General features: G+C 36.0%; 1 protein-coding gene across 1 annotated transcript in view; it reads right to left on the bottom strand.

Annotated features, from left to right (window-relative positions):
* The window catches only part of LOC128020004 (solute carrier family 49 member 4-like), a 34,551-nt gene extending 19,015 nt beyond the window's left edge, over positions 1-15,536 (bottom strand). Inside the window, exons 1-5 of the mRNA XM_052606495.1 lie at positions 15,242-15,536; positions 13,244-13,337; positions 7,714-7,976; positions 5,804-5,933; positions 1,387-1,495 (exon numbers count right to left, since the gene is read on the bottom strand). Coding sequence (XP_052462455.1) covers positions 1,387-1,495; positions 5,804-5,933; positions 7,714-7,976; positions 13,244-13,337; positions 15,242-15,536 — 891 coding nt within the window. The remainder of the gene's footprint in view (positions 1-1,386; positions 1,496-5,803; positions 5,934-7,713; positions 7,977-13,243; positions 13,338-15,241) is intronic.
* Between the last annotated feature and the right edge of the window lie 96 nt (positions 15,537-15,632).

Below are 15,632 nucleotides of genomic sequence, written 5' to 3'. Positions count from 1 at the left end.
TATTATTCTTTAGCTTGGGTTAAACTAATTAATTTTACTTGGTTGGAATAGCAGCTACACTAAATGATGTCTCTATTTGTTTCTCTGTTTTGCTGTAACTAGGGATTTACACAAGCGCCAGTCTGGAGGCAGAACACCTGAGAAGAGATGATGCTGACCCTCAGATGACCTCAGATGATGCTAACCATGAAACAACATACAGAACTAACAAATATTGCTACAAGTGTGATTGCGTCATATAATAATTGATGTTAAATAGTGTTCATTGTCTGTTTGACTACATCTTATATTAATTTTTCTGAAAATTTCTGTCATATGCACATAAACTGACAGTCACCATTGATAACTACTACATATTGTAGAAACGTAATTTTCTGTAAAGTTGCTTTGCAATGATTTGTATTGTAAAAAGGGCTATTCAAATAAACCTGAATTGAATTGAAAAGTTGCTAAAAAAAAAGAACTGAGACTTGAATGAGAAGATGGAAAATTCTAATTAGTCTCACAATGGCTTTGGGGAGCAGATACATATTGTGAAAAAAGGAACAAGGGCTTCTTTTTTCAACTTGCATGGTTTTCCTTCCAATAACAGTTCAAAGACCACCTACTTTACCTGGAAAATAAACTGCAAGATATGAAAACATAATCTTTGTCTCCGCAAGCCCATAATTCAGCTGGGTCCAGAACGTTACATGATTGCTTTGGCCCATAACTCTCACATTTCAGATGCAAATGCGAGGAGGCTGGGGAGAATCAGAAACTCTGAGGTGGAGAACTCATCTCATTAAACTGTGGTTGGCCCATCAAAGATGGAGTACTTTTGTGAGTATGCAAATAAAAGCGTCTTGAGCATGTATGTTTGATTAGATTCTGATGAGCTCTGTCTGGAGAGGGGATGGATAGAGAGGGCTATCTTCATATGGAGGGCTCTGGATTTTCACAACTATAATTAGATGTTTTTAACAGCTTGTTTTGAAGTTCAAAGTCCCCCCATTCAGGCCTGCCAGTTTTTTTAATGAGAAAGTATAGAATGGCAGAGTTTCGGTCAGAGTTTCCAGTCAATACTCCTAGGGTTAATTATGAGTCAATAACCATTTAATCCAGGAAAATTACATTTCATTTTAATCATAATTAAACTCATAGAAGGTGCAAATGATTAGTACATCTGATAAATGCAGCTTAAGACACAGCATAATGAAACACACAGGAACGGTCGAAAGTATTTAGGTCTTTCAATATTTGGATAAATACAAAACATTCAATTGTTCTATTAAATATCTGACCATCAAAGCATAAACTAGACATCATTCTTTACCTGAAAACCTTTTAATTACTTATAATGTATCATCTAAATGGGCCCAGCATGGAACATTGAATATGTCTTACCTGGCTGACTTTAGCAGGTGTTAAAATCATGTCCAACACACCAGCCCAGCCGGCAACAACCCCTGTGGGCACGGAGTAGGCGAGTGCTATCATCAGGAAACGCATATTGCTGAAAAAGCAAAAGCAAAGATGAGGACTGATGAAAACTTTTAGCAACAGAACACTATGAAAGCACTTTAAGGCACTAGGCTCCATTGTGACTCAGTATGATGCCCATTTTTGAGAGACTAACAGATATTTTGGAGCTGTCATGAAGCTGAACATCAAAGTTGTGCATCTCGCAAAGAGTCAAAGATTGTAGACTTTCCTTCCTATATCTTACCGCCTGTCACCAAACATTTATCCTACCTTGCAGCCAAGTGACAGACAGACAGAATAAAGAAAATACACAAAACTGATAGCAGAAGCAGATTTCAGGGAAACATAATGCTAGGATAAAGACATGCCCAGAAGCGGCGCTTTGTCTTACAAGGATTTAGCTTCCTCAACCAAACATGATTCTTAATAGGACACTGCACATTTTCAAGCAAGGGGTCAATGTAATATTACAACTTTATTGATATTACAACAAAATAATGCAAATGCACCACTGAACTTGAAATTTACATGCAAATACACTTGCCAATTTAGTCAGAGTAAAGCAGACTAAATTAATGAATATGACATGATAAAATATTGACTAAGTAAAAAATTATTAGGGGTTATTTTTAATTATTGAGGCCCTGAAGCAAATGCCTTTGAGAACATAAGAATATGCAATGTTAACCTAAAGCTTTCTTCAGGTAATATAGACGATATATAAAGAGGAATTGTTTTGAACATCTAATTAAATCTAACTGACCCACTGGGCAAAGCCATGCGTGATAGTAGTATCTGCATGTTTTTAATAAATCATATATCTGTAGGGCACAGCTGAAATACTTTTACTCTTTAATGATATTATATATGAGACTCTCCAACAACTATTATTTGCCAACAAATCCTTCCTGAAGCTAAGCAACAACAATGTTGCTATGTAGATATAACTATTAATACAAGCAGCACAGTGCATGGTTTAGTGTACTGTCAATTTTGTGGTAATCCTGCCCTGATACAAAAATCCCTTGCTGTGAGGGATGCTTTCTCTTCATGTATTAGCATTTTTATGAGCATCTATCCAGTCACAGGATTGCTGTAGTCAAGACTTAAACATGTTAAGAAATTCCTTCGTGGAATTGTCTTCATGTGTGGCTTCTGGCAGGCCTCCAATCAATCCCAACCCAATTACAATCACCCACCCAGCTCACCCATTTCTCTACCTATTTTCCCTCACATGTCCCAAACAGTGTCTCCCAAACTTACCAAAGATGAAACGTTCCCCCATAAAACAAACTAAGCATCTGAAACTAATCACAAGGGCTTTTCAAACACAATTTGTTTATATTTTGATGCAATGTTCTGTACGGATTTTACTTGTTGCAGTTTGGTACTTGGTATTTGAGTCTTTAAAGCTGCTCTCACACTTGATTTGACCGAAAAAAAAAAAAAAGTTTGATTGCATAACCCTGCTACTGCGCCAGAATTTGGGCCAGAAGGATTATCATCTAAGTCTGCAGTGTTGGAATCTAAAGCCTTGATACTCTGCAAGATTCTGCTATTTTTAACTCTAAGTCCATCAATACGAATACTATTTTATCATCACTTTTACAGCAGAAATCAAATGCTGTACATTGGTTCTGTTATAGGCAGGATGATGCAAACAGCAATTGCAGTTCTACTGAGATACTACGAGCTTCTTTAAAAAGGCTGCTTTTAAAAATCTGAAAAAAGTGACAAAGAAAGGAGGCAAAGATGCTAATTGTAAGTTTACAAATGAATGGGAAGTCGTAATAAATGCACCCATAGTTACTTTTAGAAAATTTGATATCACTCTACTTATAATTACCTCTAGGTATGAATCACTGAGTGTGAAGGAACTTCTACCATCTACATCGAGTCTATTAACAGGAAAGTGTGAAAGCCAAGCATGCTTTCAGTGGGTTTTACAGCGGCCATGAAGAGGGCAATAGGAAAAAAAAAAAAGGTGTTGATGGAGGACCCTTTCTCCATACTGTACCCATTTCATTAACCTCACAGCTGGGGGAGATCGATGTCTATGCACTTTTTCCCCCACCAAGAGCTTATTTAGATTATGGGATATTAGAAAGCCTTTTTTCCCCTTCTTTTGACAAATTTGGAGGAGCCATCAAACCAGAACAATCATCAGCTAAGTGCCATTTGTCCTTGGCAGGCCCTGTTAGGATCTAATACCCCAAGATGAGGATTTTGCTAGCCATGGCCATTTTAACACAGAGGCCATCAATACTAATACTATTCAATCATCACTGTTAGCGCAGTAATCAAACACTGGATAACGGTTCCCGTAAAGGAACATTGAAATGATGATGCTATCTGCAGCAAACAAATCAGGCTTAAAAACTTTGGAGTTTCACCAAGTTAGGTGAGCCAAGGACTTGGGAGTTTAGAGACTGGAGGTGAAATGCACCCATTATCACACGACCCCAGTCCCTATTCAATGTACTGTCCCTGGAGGCTAGCGGTTTTACAAAGCTCTACCATTCCACTGCTCAACTGAGATACAAATGTGAGATGGCTACTGGAACTCTGCCTATCGGTGGGACTCCAGAGACAGCATTACAGTCTCAATGGGCTGACTTCGTCCATTCATGTGTGTTCTTTTTGCTTTCAGCTCTGCTGTGAGTGGGAAAGTTCTGGCGTTCTTCGGAGGGGGTCGAACTGCAGACTCTCTACAAAAGTGGAAGCCCAACAGTCTTTTCCAGTTCACAGATTTCAGCCAATTCCTCTGGTGTTGATATGAGAATGCATTCAAAGCAGGGCTTCCTCTGATCTGTGACTACATCAAGAGAATTCTGACTAGCTGTAAAAATGTGCCACTGTGGTCACACTGGCCTTTGTGGTCTTCTCTTGGTTATTGAATGTACAGATCAAGATATTCTATTTATTAAGGATGGTCAGCATGTGCCATCATAAGGCTTGGTAATTAATCTGCAGGGAGAGGATCTCGTCTTTGATGTGTATTAAATGGCAACCGCAGCATATGGTGAGTGGCAAACTGACAAGACCCTGTTCATTAAGATTCTCTTTTGTAAAAGCAATGATAACATTTCAGAGACCGTACTGAGATGAGGGAAACAGAATGTGGAAGTTGCAAAAGGCCTAAAATAACAGATGTCCATTGTTGTGTCCATGTGCCAGTGTACCCATTACAAAGTCTCTTGTGAATGCCAATGAGGAAGACTGATCTTCGCATTATAAATTTATTTTTTAACTAGAATAAGTGTTGTGCTCAGGACTTTTGAAGACTTGATTTTAATTTAAAGGGACAGGAGATCTTTGTTATCATCTATTCATTCCTATCCCTTTCTGAAATAGTTTGATTAATCAGATAAAGCAATTATTTAACAAATTTGTTATTTTCTATTTAACAGTTAATGATTCAAACATCAAAAAAGGAAATATACAATTAAAAATGTACCATTTGTGCAATATACACTATCGTGTAAAAAATGGGGATTAGTTTGATTTTTTTCAGCAAGGATTCATAAAATTAATTTAAAAAGTGAGTAAGATATTGATAACGTTACAAACATTTTCTATTATTTCAAATAAAACCTGTTCTTTGGAACTTTTTATTCATCAAAGAATCCTGAAAAAAATGTATCACATTTCAACATCGATAATAAGAAATGTTTCTTGAGCACCAAATCAGTATACAGTATTAGAGTGATTTCTGAAGGATCATGTGACACTAAAGACTAGAGTAATGGCTGCTGAAAAATCAGCAGGAGACTTCTTCCAAAAACATTGAATAATTTTACTACCCCAAACTTTTTAAAAGTAGCATATTTGAACTTTTACTATAGCTTTTTTCCCCACAATGTACTTAATTGCAGACAATGTTTTTTAATACACATGTATTGTATCACTTCAGAAGACATTGAATAATCAACTGGGGTAGTAGGGGCTTACAGTTGTGTTTGCTTTGTGCTTTGTGTCAGCTTTGAGGGACCATTAACTTTATAAGAGATTGATTATTTTCATACAAATCTCTGTTTGTGTTATTCAGATAAAAAGAAAACCATATAAATCTGAAATGACATGAGGGTTGGTAAATTCTGAGAAAAATTTTATTTCTGGGCCAAGCTAAGCCAAATAGACAACTTGTATGGTTCTTTTCAGCCTTTTTGGGGCTTGACAGCTGTGATCATCCACTGTTATTGTATGGAAAATAATCTATGTTATTTTTCTCAGAATTCCATTAAAGTACTTTTATTTTCAGTTGAACTATTCCTACTTTGCTAACCTCTATTCCTTCTTTCTCTGTTCAAATCATTTAGAGCAGAGACTGTTGTTTTACCTCAGCAGCTTGCAGATGCTGCTCCTGTAGCTGAGACGTTGGCTAGCCGCTGCCACGCTGGGAGGCATGGGTGGTCTGGAGGGGAAGTACAACAGCACAGCCACGAAAAGTGCTGCAATCATCCCAACCTCTGCAAGTTCACAAAAACACACAACATTTAGCATGCAGCCTTGGTGTCAACATCAAATCTCATAAAGATTTTACGGGTTCAGACTTAATCTATCTCTGTTAATTAGAAAAAGAGCTTAACGCGTCTGGCATTTCACTGCAATTTTCAGATACTAAATTCAAATGAATGAGAGCGAGAGCAAGAGAGAGTGGTATCCAAACCAACATCATTAACGGTCATTAGATGGCTCACATTAATCTAGAGTTAACCATGAGTCTAGCAGATTTATTACAATTCTGTAGTGGGAGGAAATGCACAATGAAACAACCGATCAGCTCATTAACCCTAGTCCACAAAAAGCTCTTGCTTTCAAATTTGTGACAGTGCTACCAAGTTCGTAACTGAGCATTGCTGTAGCCAAGCACAAAAAAAAAAAACCTGTTGGCACACAGTATCTCAAAACCGGATGCACTTGCACTGCCAGCACAGTCTTCAGGTTGAGTTCCTAAATTTTGTGTCTGGGCATTGTCCACATGATAAAATAAGTGCAGTTTCCTTGGATCGATCCCATTTTTATTCAGCCAATTAATTTTTACAGTATCATTTCTATAAATCTGCCTTTTCTCTCATAAAATACAGACGTATCAAGCTGGAATGGGTAAAGGTGGGTGATAATGACAAATCTTACATCACAAATGAACATTTTTCTAACACGATAATGGTATACATCAAGATAAACACTAATACTCAAAGATTTTGTAAGGTTTAATGAAATATTAGGACTTTTATTTAGCAAAGGGCACGTTAATTTGATCAAAATTGACAGTAAAGCCATTTATTATGTTACAAGGATTTCGGTTACAAATAAATGCTGCTCTTTTTATTGTATTTTAATAAACCATATTGATTTTAAAAAAAGAAATATTTCTTCAGCACAAAAACTGCATGTTAGATTCATTTCTGAAGGCTCATGTATACATTGAATGGCTTAAGTGTTATTTTAAATAAATGGTGAAATATTTGTTTTGATCAGATAAATGCAGCCTTAGTGAGCATACAGTAAGATATTTCTTTCAAAAAAAAAAAAAAAAAAAAAACCTGGGAATGGTTGTGTAGTTGCTGGAAATTCAACTAAACTGTAATATGAAAGGAACTTCTCTCTAATACATTTTTTTTCCTCTCCTTAAGTAGAACTTTATGAGCACAAAACATGAACGGTGTCATCAGTGGGAACTCTTTCAGTGCTGTTTAACAGCTGTAAATGGCACATCTACTAGGCCTTCATAGATTCTGCTGTCACACGGTGTAAACTGTTATACGGCCCATCCCTAAAGGCTTGGTCCTCCTCTAATGGTTTTATTAGACTGGACAGATCAACTGCATTTCTTTAAGATTTCAATCTTGAAGAAGCACGTCAAAATCCGGTGCATGTGGCTACATCTTGATGCCCAATGTTGCAGTAAGTGTCCCATTGACCTCTAAACTACTAGCAATTTAATGTCTTTTCTGTGTGCAAAAGTAATGGCAACATATTTCAACTTAAACAGAGGCAGAGTATCAATCTCTTACTGGCAAGATTTCTTTCTCTCTCTCAAAATGTTTTAATTTTTTGAATCAGTTAAGCAGAACAATGTGAGGCAATCTTTATAGCGTCATTTATAAGACATTTGATTCTGGTATTTGGACAGCCACCATGGATGGCTTTCTTGTGATTGCTTTTCTGTATGGCAAATGCTTAAAATAATTTAATATTGATTCAGAATAAATGCTGTTGCTGTATCGTCAACAGACAATACCGTACCTGCATAAAGAACAAACTGTATCCTGTCTCCTATGTGGTTTTGGTTCCAGTAAATGGTGCTTCCCGCAGTGCCATTGGGAGCAGGGACAGCCAATGGACCAATCAGAAAGGCGCAGGCTGAGCCAAGGTAGCCGATAAGCGATGCAATAGCCGTTGCTGTAGCTCTCTGATCGGGAGCAAACCAAGTAGTAGAGAGCAAAGGACCAGCACTCATAATGGTAGGACCAGCTAAACCATTCAGAAGTTGACCTCCATGAATCATCCTGTTGATTTGGGAAAAAAAGGGGTGGGGGGGTTAATGAAAGACACCATGATCACTATATATACACATCTCAAATATAACATTTAAAAGTAAAGAACATATGAGTAAGCTTTTTTTACTGAAAAAGCCACCAACACAACATTGCACAATGCTGGCTTTCTAGGGCATTGCTAAATAGCTGATAAAACGATGTGAATGTTTTCATTAATGTTGCTATGATGTTTTGGGTGGTTGCTTACTGACAAGTCAAAAAAGGCTGCTCAAGTATCTATGGCATTTTTTATTCCTATAAACACAATACAGACAAATGTCTGAGATAAACATGTAATAATTAAATATTTATATTAAAAAAACTGGTCTAAATGTAATAAACGTTTTTGTTGGTTTTTGGTTTTGTTGGTTTCTAAACACCAATCGATGCTCTCCTATATCTATCAGAGGTAAGGTCTGATAGCAAGGGAAACAAAAGAGCTTTATCTGTGAGACAGGATGACTGAGTCCCAGCGGGAAGGCTTGTGATAGCCTAACTGCCTGAATATACGCTGCAGTGCTTGTTCTCAAAATAGATCTTCAATGCTGGTGAAGAATGAGAGTGACTGAAACATTTTTCCGTTTTCAACAGCACATATGCACACCAAATCAGCGCTGAAATGGGTAGAGTGGTTTTGTTACACTTTTGTTTTGTTTCGTAAAACCAGTTCACAAGTGCATTTTGTTTGGCACATCATACACAACATTCAAACAGCCCTTTATAGGTTCTCAAACCTTAGTCTTAAAAAAAAAATGAATCATGCAATGCAATGTAGACAGCATCACTGATTATAATGAGTTATATAGTATTTTAAATCGCACTGCGCCACTCGAGTCCGGTGTAGACACGGTGTAACACTGGTTTTGCTTTGTTTCACAGAACTAATCGTTGCCTGGGTTGTGTACATATGTGTGGGATGGAGCTGTCAAAATAGGGACGAGACCATTTTAGGGGTGGGGCGTGTTTGTTTTGCTGATTTCAAATGTCAACATTGGCTACAAGAAATCGCTTACCCAACCTTTAAGTGCTGCCCTTCCACTATGATCCAGTCCTTGAAGTGTAAACAACGGTTAATATTTGGCCACTACGGGTGTTCCACAATAATAAAGCAAACAAATGACTGTTTTAGACTGGCTGAAACACTGTCCAATCACCATCCAGAACTAAAAGTTTTTCACAATATGTGTAAAAACTTGTAAATGTGGGACTTTATAACTGGTTGGAAAGTCTGATTGTTAACTGGTGGGCTTATTCTGAAAACAATGCTAAAATGCAACTAATCATATAATCGTGCAGAGTTAAAATAGCAATACAACCAAGCTTATTACCCTGTAGAGGAAAAATTGTCTAACACTTTTTTTTTTTATCACCAATGGCTATGTATCAATCAAACACTACACTATTTTTGTGGAAACAGATCTGTCGCTTGACAGAAGCTACTCAAATTATGCCAACAAAACAAAATGACTAACAAAAATTATATGACGCAAAAAATGGTTTGCACCAAACTTTTTTTTTTCTGCTATTAATTATTGGCTGCAAAAAAACATGATAGATAAATTTACAAAAGATAAATTTACTAGGAACCAAAATTGTTAGCATTCCTTTTCATCACATATTGAAGTAATAGTATTCAGTCTTCTGTTCAGTTTGGCTTGCAAGGAACACTGTGGCTTTATCTCACACCTCACTGCCAAGACCACAATAATTTTTTTTTTTTAAAGACTAAGCCATAACAGTACAATCTGCTGCAACCATAACCACTGTTGATTTGAGAACAACCATTGGCATTTGTAACCAAACAGCATTGCAAAAAAATTATTTTATTGCTGCTACTTTTTGCCATGATTGAATCGCAGTCATTCTGACACCATCTAGCTTCTAAATAAAGATTTAGGCTAATAAAAGTAAGAAAAATCATAGAAATCCGTGAATAGGGCTGATTTCAGTTAAGCCTCAAGTCTGAATCAAAGTAAGAGATAAAAAGGGAGAAATGAGTCTCATGCATGGAGAAAAATGTAAACTCGAATAAAAGAGGGACCTGGGTAAATAAAAAACACATTGCCAGTTTTAAAATCACAGCCATTGAAGACATGATATATTTGTGCCCTAATGTTAAGCTACAGAGGAGAAAAGAAACCGTATTCAATCAAAAGAATGCCTGAACTTCTGTTCAGTTTGGCTGGCAGGGAACACTGTGACTCCTCACCACCAAGAAAACAATTTTTACAAACTCACAACAGAACAATCTGCTGACCACAAATGCTGTTGATTTGAGACTAACAATTGATATTTGTAATCAAAAAGCAATGTTTAAAAAAAAATTTTTATTACTGCTGCTTTCTGCCACGATTGAATATCAGTCATTCTGACAAATCAAAGCGTCTAAATAAAGATTTAGGTTAATAAAAGTAACTGGAAATCTGAACGAAATAACCTGAATAGGGGTGATTACTGAAACAGTTCACCCCAAAAAAAATTGTCATCATTAACTATTCTTTACTTTGCTCTGAACACATATGCTTTTATTTTGTTCCCCACAGAACACAATTTGAATTTGTAAAGTTTTTTTTTTTTGACATTCAACCACCATTCATATAGGGATTACATCAAAGTCTGACACCCCCCCCCAAAAAAATTTTTTTATAAAATAAATCTAGTCCATGTAACATGCATTATATTATATACACAAGTCTTCTGAAGCTGTCTTCAAAACTACTTTGTTACACAAAATTAAATAAATTAAAATAATAGAGAAATACAATATAAAAATATTCTGTTATAATATATATATATATATATATATATATATATATATATATATATATATATATATATATATATAAACATTACTTATTATTACAAAATATAATACATAAATTATATAAATAATTATATATAAATATTAAAGCAACTACATCATTTTTCAGTTTTAAAAACAATGCAACAATGTAAAAAACATTTCTTCTATCAAAAACGCTTCCATGATAAGCCATCTAAACCGAGCTAACTGATTTCTGATGGTGTCCAATTTAGCCTTACTACAACTCAAAAAAAAAAAATGCCATGTTCAGATCAGAAAAACTCTTTCTAGTGTGGCATATCAATGACTGCCATCAGTCACATGCTGGATCACATATGATATGCAAGATGGTCATTTCCATTTCAATGAACAACTTTTTACACTTTATTAATGCAAGTGCTGACACCTAGTGGAAGCTCAATTCACAGCTGAAGTCACCAGGTCATGATGCATGACGTGTTAGGCCTCCTACTTCCTCTGTGACCTAAGCTGTTATAGTTGCAACACATGTATCTCATGACTTAGGCAGTGTTAAACTCTATGTGAGTCATGGGGTTTGTGAATAAGTCCTAAGCGATCCAACCACTAAGCAATGAACTTTCTAGCACCTGCTCATTTCTATAAAGCTTACATGTGAGATCTTTACATAGAAGGAAGACAGATAGTTGTATAAAGTCTGCTGGTGGTGTAAATGTACTTATACAATACATCATAAGCTGTACTGGGCTTCTAAAATATAAAACCCACAACATAGAGTTGCGTCACTTTGTATGAATCAATACACTCGACACATTAGGTGCCCCACGTGTTGAAATCAGCCATTCCATTAACAGTCACTGCAGACAATAACTGCTTGCAATGTAATGTATCTTTGTGTTTAAATCTGTTTGTGGTGTAATATATAAATGTATAAAACTAGCAACATAACTTCTGCTGTCTCTCAACAGCCCTAAAAAGCGTTTCCTGTTATCTATCAAGCAAATGCACAATTTTAGATGATATAACTGAGGTCAATGTGTCACTGTGTGTTGTAGGATTGTGGGAGCTGTGAGTCTAAGCTAAAGTCAGAAAAAGTCAATCTAATGCACTGTTTGAAACCTGCAATGTTTTAGCTCTTAAATGTTACGTGAAAAAAGCTATAAAAATGTGTTAATTGTGGTGATGTTCTGTTTTTTTTTTTATATACACCGATGAAAATAACTATATAGATGCCAATCTGCATGAATTATATGGCGCATACAGAAATTCATATCAGACCCACTTTCTCTGAATGAACCAACAATTTTCTTCATGCCTCAATAATAAAATAAGATTTACACTTATGTTAGTTTTATAATGTCAACTGACTTCATAAACATAAAAAAATGGCCATTCTAATTAATGGCTAACTTCATTTAGACAACCTTGCTGTCCATCGATGGTGTAGTTAGCTCTTTGTCCAAAAAAATTATAATAGAAAAGGTTTGTTTCCCTTTCTCCCAACTGCATTGAGAAATTTGTTATAGTTATTTCTTTATCTGCTGTTCTTAGCCATGTGTGAATGAAAAAGTTTAAAGAGATAAGGAGGAGCGAGAGAAAATGGAAAGAGGACACAAAGCACAGAAGAGGACAGGGACATTCGATTTTACAGGTAAAAGAGCCCTAATCTAAAGCAAACAGAGCACAGTCGTCCTGTTAAAGTGTTCCAGCACCACGGTATGTAATTGAAAAGGTCCCATCTTTAAAGCGGTACAACCCCGCAACAGCATCATGTACGGTTAGCTTTGTCAGTGAATAACTCACTTTCTCTTATCATATGGTGCAGTGAATTTTTAATCAGCATAAATATTTTGACTTCATTTTTCATTAAATTGTATTATTAATATACTGTCGAACCTGCTCTCTATAGTGGCTGACAATTAGGCTAAATCTAATCACACAAATAGAGCTAGATCACAAAAGCCATAAAATATTTGCCATTCAAGTCTTCAAACTTAGATTGTCAACAATATTTCTTTGGATGTGCATATTTAGACCTCAAACAGTATAAAAATATTCGAATGACCAATAAAATTTGCCACCAACCTTAAGAAAATGTATCAGGAAGTCATAAAGCATTTTGATGTATATACAAATCTGGATTTTATATATATATATAAATTGACTAGATGGATGCTGAAATGACTGGGGAAGTCCTGCATACTAAGAGGTCAAAAAAACCACACCCATAAATGAACATGCCATTTTAATATGCCTCTACACTTTCACTCCAAAGAAACATTTCATACACAGTGCGGCATCATGTCCATCACGTAATAAATGCACTTTTAATGTGAGCCCTTGGAAAACAATCTCTGATCTTCTCATGACTTATCTGATTGAGGAATTGTATAATTATGCAAATGATAAGGAACCAACTTGGGTAAGTGGAGTTTCTGTTGAATAAAAGCCTTACCAGCGTCTGTAGTGCAGGTCTTTGAGGGGAACACTTCGTAACACTGCGCCCAGCAACATGAAGAATGCTGACAGCAGCAGAGACGCCCGCAAACCTTTGACACAAGACAGAGAGGAAGGAAAGAAGACATATCAGAGAGGTGTAATATCTTGTAAGCTTTGATTAAGTGATGACGAGATTAGCTGCTGATGTAGATCTATCCCCAAGATAGCAGCAAACTATGCATGTCTATCATGAAGATATCAGGATTAGGAAATCAGATGGGAATGGTTCATTTTTAACCATCAAAAAGAATTAAACATGATTTAGTTGTGACAAAACAAATGTTTGTCTCCAGATGCCATAATTAATTTTTTTACTCCACGAGCATTTTCCTGGATTCGTGCATAAGAGGAGAAACTGGAATTTTAATAACATTTGAGTTTAATATAGACACTCTGCCGTCTGGTTTTTGGCAGACATGGTTTTTACAGCCTGTGGCAATCGCTTTCGTGTGGAGCACAAAAGGGAAGGTGAAATGCTCCCATTCAAGATAAAAGAGGAAAAAACATGGTTGCAACTTTTTGCTTAAACTTTTTCCACAAGAGCATGCCCTTTCTTACCAAAGAAATCAAATAAAGTGTGTTAATGTGTTAAACAATACTTGAGAATCGACTAGCTGTATAAGCTATAGAACAAGCTGTGAAGATTTGGAAACTAAAAACATTTGTTAGACATTTATTAAGTCTTTGAGATGGCCAAAAATGCCTTGTTTTGAGTGAAAAGCATTGGGAAAATGTTAAAAACATTAAGCATTCTGTCCTGTTTGACCAAATGCTCTTTCCCAAATACAAACCATGTGAGTGAAAATTTCATTTCCGAGGCTCAAAACAGATTCCTCACAAGATACTCTTATCTAGGGACAGTCCACTTAACAATCACAACTCTCTCTCACACTCATGTCACAGAACAGCATACGAAGTTCGATGACACAAATGTATTTTTGGTTTTGTTTGACGAAAAATGTTGATCTGAAAAAAACAGATCTTTATAGTGGCTGGAAAATGTGAGACTTTGATCAGAATACCTGTACAGTTTAATTCTCATGTGAACTTTATAAAATAGTACTGAGATTCTATAAATGTTTTTTCTTAAACTTCTTAAAAATAAACAATATAACATGAAGTACTCTATGTTGAAATCAGCTAATTCCATTGTACTGTTTTATGTTAAATTCAAGGCCTCCAAGGCTGTAGTTCCCTCAACTTAGAAACTCATTAAATTGTCATGACAAGTATGAATACAAGATTGGCATCTACTGATGCCGAGCTTACATAAAGACACGTGTCATATGATGTTAGGGAACTGGTTTTGTGGCCTAACATGTGATGAACTACATTTTTATGATTCTTTTTTATTTCACCTGATGTAAGGAGTCCTTCTGTGCAGTTTGCTTTTCATCTAACCAACATAAAGCATTGTGTAAAACAGAATTATTCCCAAGTGTTCTACTTTTTCCAAAAGTATGTACTTTGAGAAAATGACACATCTGGCCAGAAAAAGGAAATCTTAAGCAGATATTCGGATATTCAAAAGGTACTTGGTACATGAACACTTTTGTCAGAAATATATGTTGTCATAAAAACATAACAGTATATAAACAGGGCGGAAGTATAGAATTGTGATTAATATTCAAAGGTAAAAACGAATTTTAGTTTGGATGCTTTCTTAAAAATGGTTTGAAAGCACTGATCTATATATATAGATCAGTGTTTGAAAGCTCTTTGTTGTAGTGGTCAACATATTTAAATGAGATATGAACAACTAAATAATATACAGCTAAATTGTCTCAATAAAATTAATTTGTGCATACATTACACACTGAAATGATCAAACTGGCTCTGGTTATTATGTGTAATTAGTGATATCACACATTCAACAAATCTATCTTATATTGGCACTATTGTTTGTATTTACATATATTGTTGCCATGACAAAACTAAAACCAAAACAACTCACCTTTCTTATCCATTAACCACATGAACAACAGCCAGGGCAAGTAGCCCACTGGACCCCACATCACCAGCACCGCGATATCTGTCGAGGAGAACTCGAACACATGTTTGGCTGAGATCTGGATCGGGCCCCAGGTGTTCCACACAAGTCCTTGCATAAACCCCAACAATGAAAACATGGTGAGAACAACCCATCTTCTCCCGTACACCCTGCTGAACACAGGCTGTGTGTTTATCGCCGGCTGGGAAGGAACCAGCAAAGGTTCCCGTTCTCCTTCGCTGCTTTCCACGGCACCCATTGAACAGACTTGGTATCACGTTATAAAAAGACTTTGTGCTATACGACAACGTCTATAACAGACTGCATTTAAAAACTAGGGCACTCGCTCAATTGT

The sequence above is a fragment of the Carassius gibelio genome, chromosome A9, assembly GCF_023724105.1.
Source record: "Carassius gibelio isolate Cgi1373 ecotype wild population from Czech Republic chromosome A9, carGib1.2-hapl.c, whole genome shotgun sequence".
Classification (NCBI taxonomy): domain Eukaryota; kingdom Metazoa; phylum Chordata; class Actinopteri; order Cypriniformes; family Cyprinidae; genus Carassius; species Carassius gibelio.
This window is presented reverse-complemented; position numbering and strand designations above follow the sequence as displayed.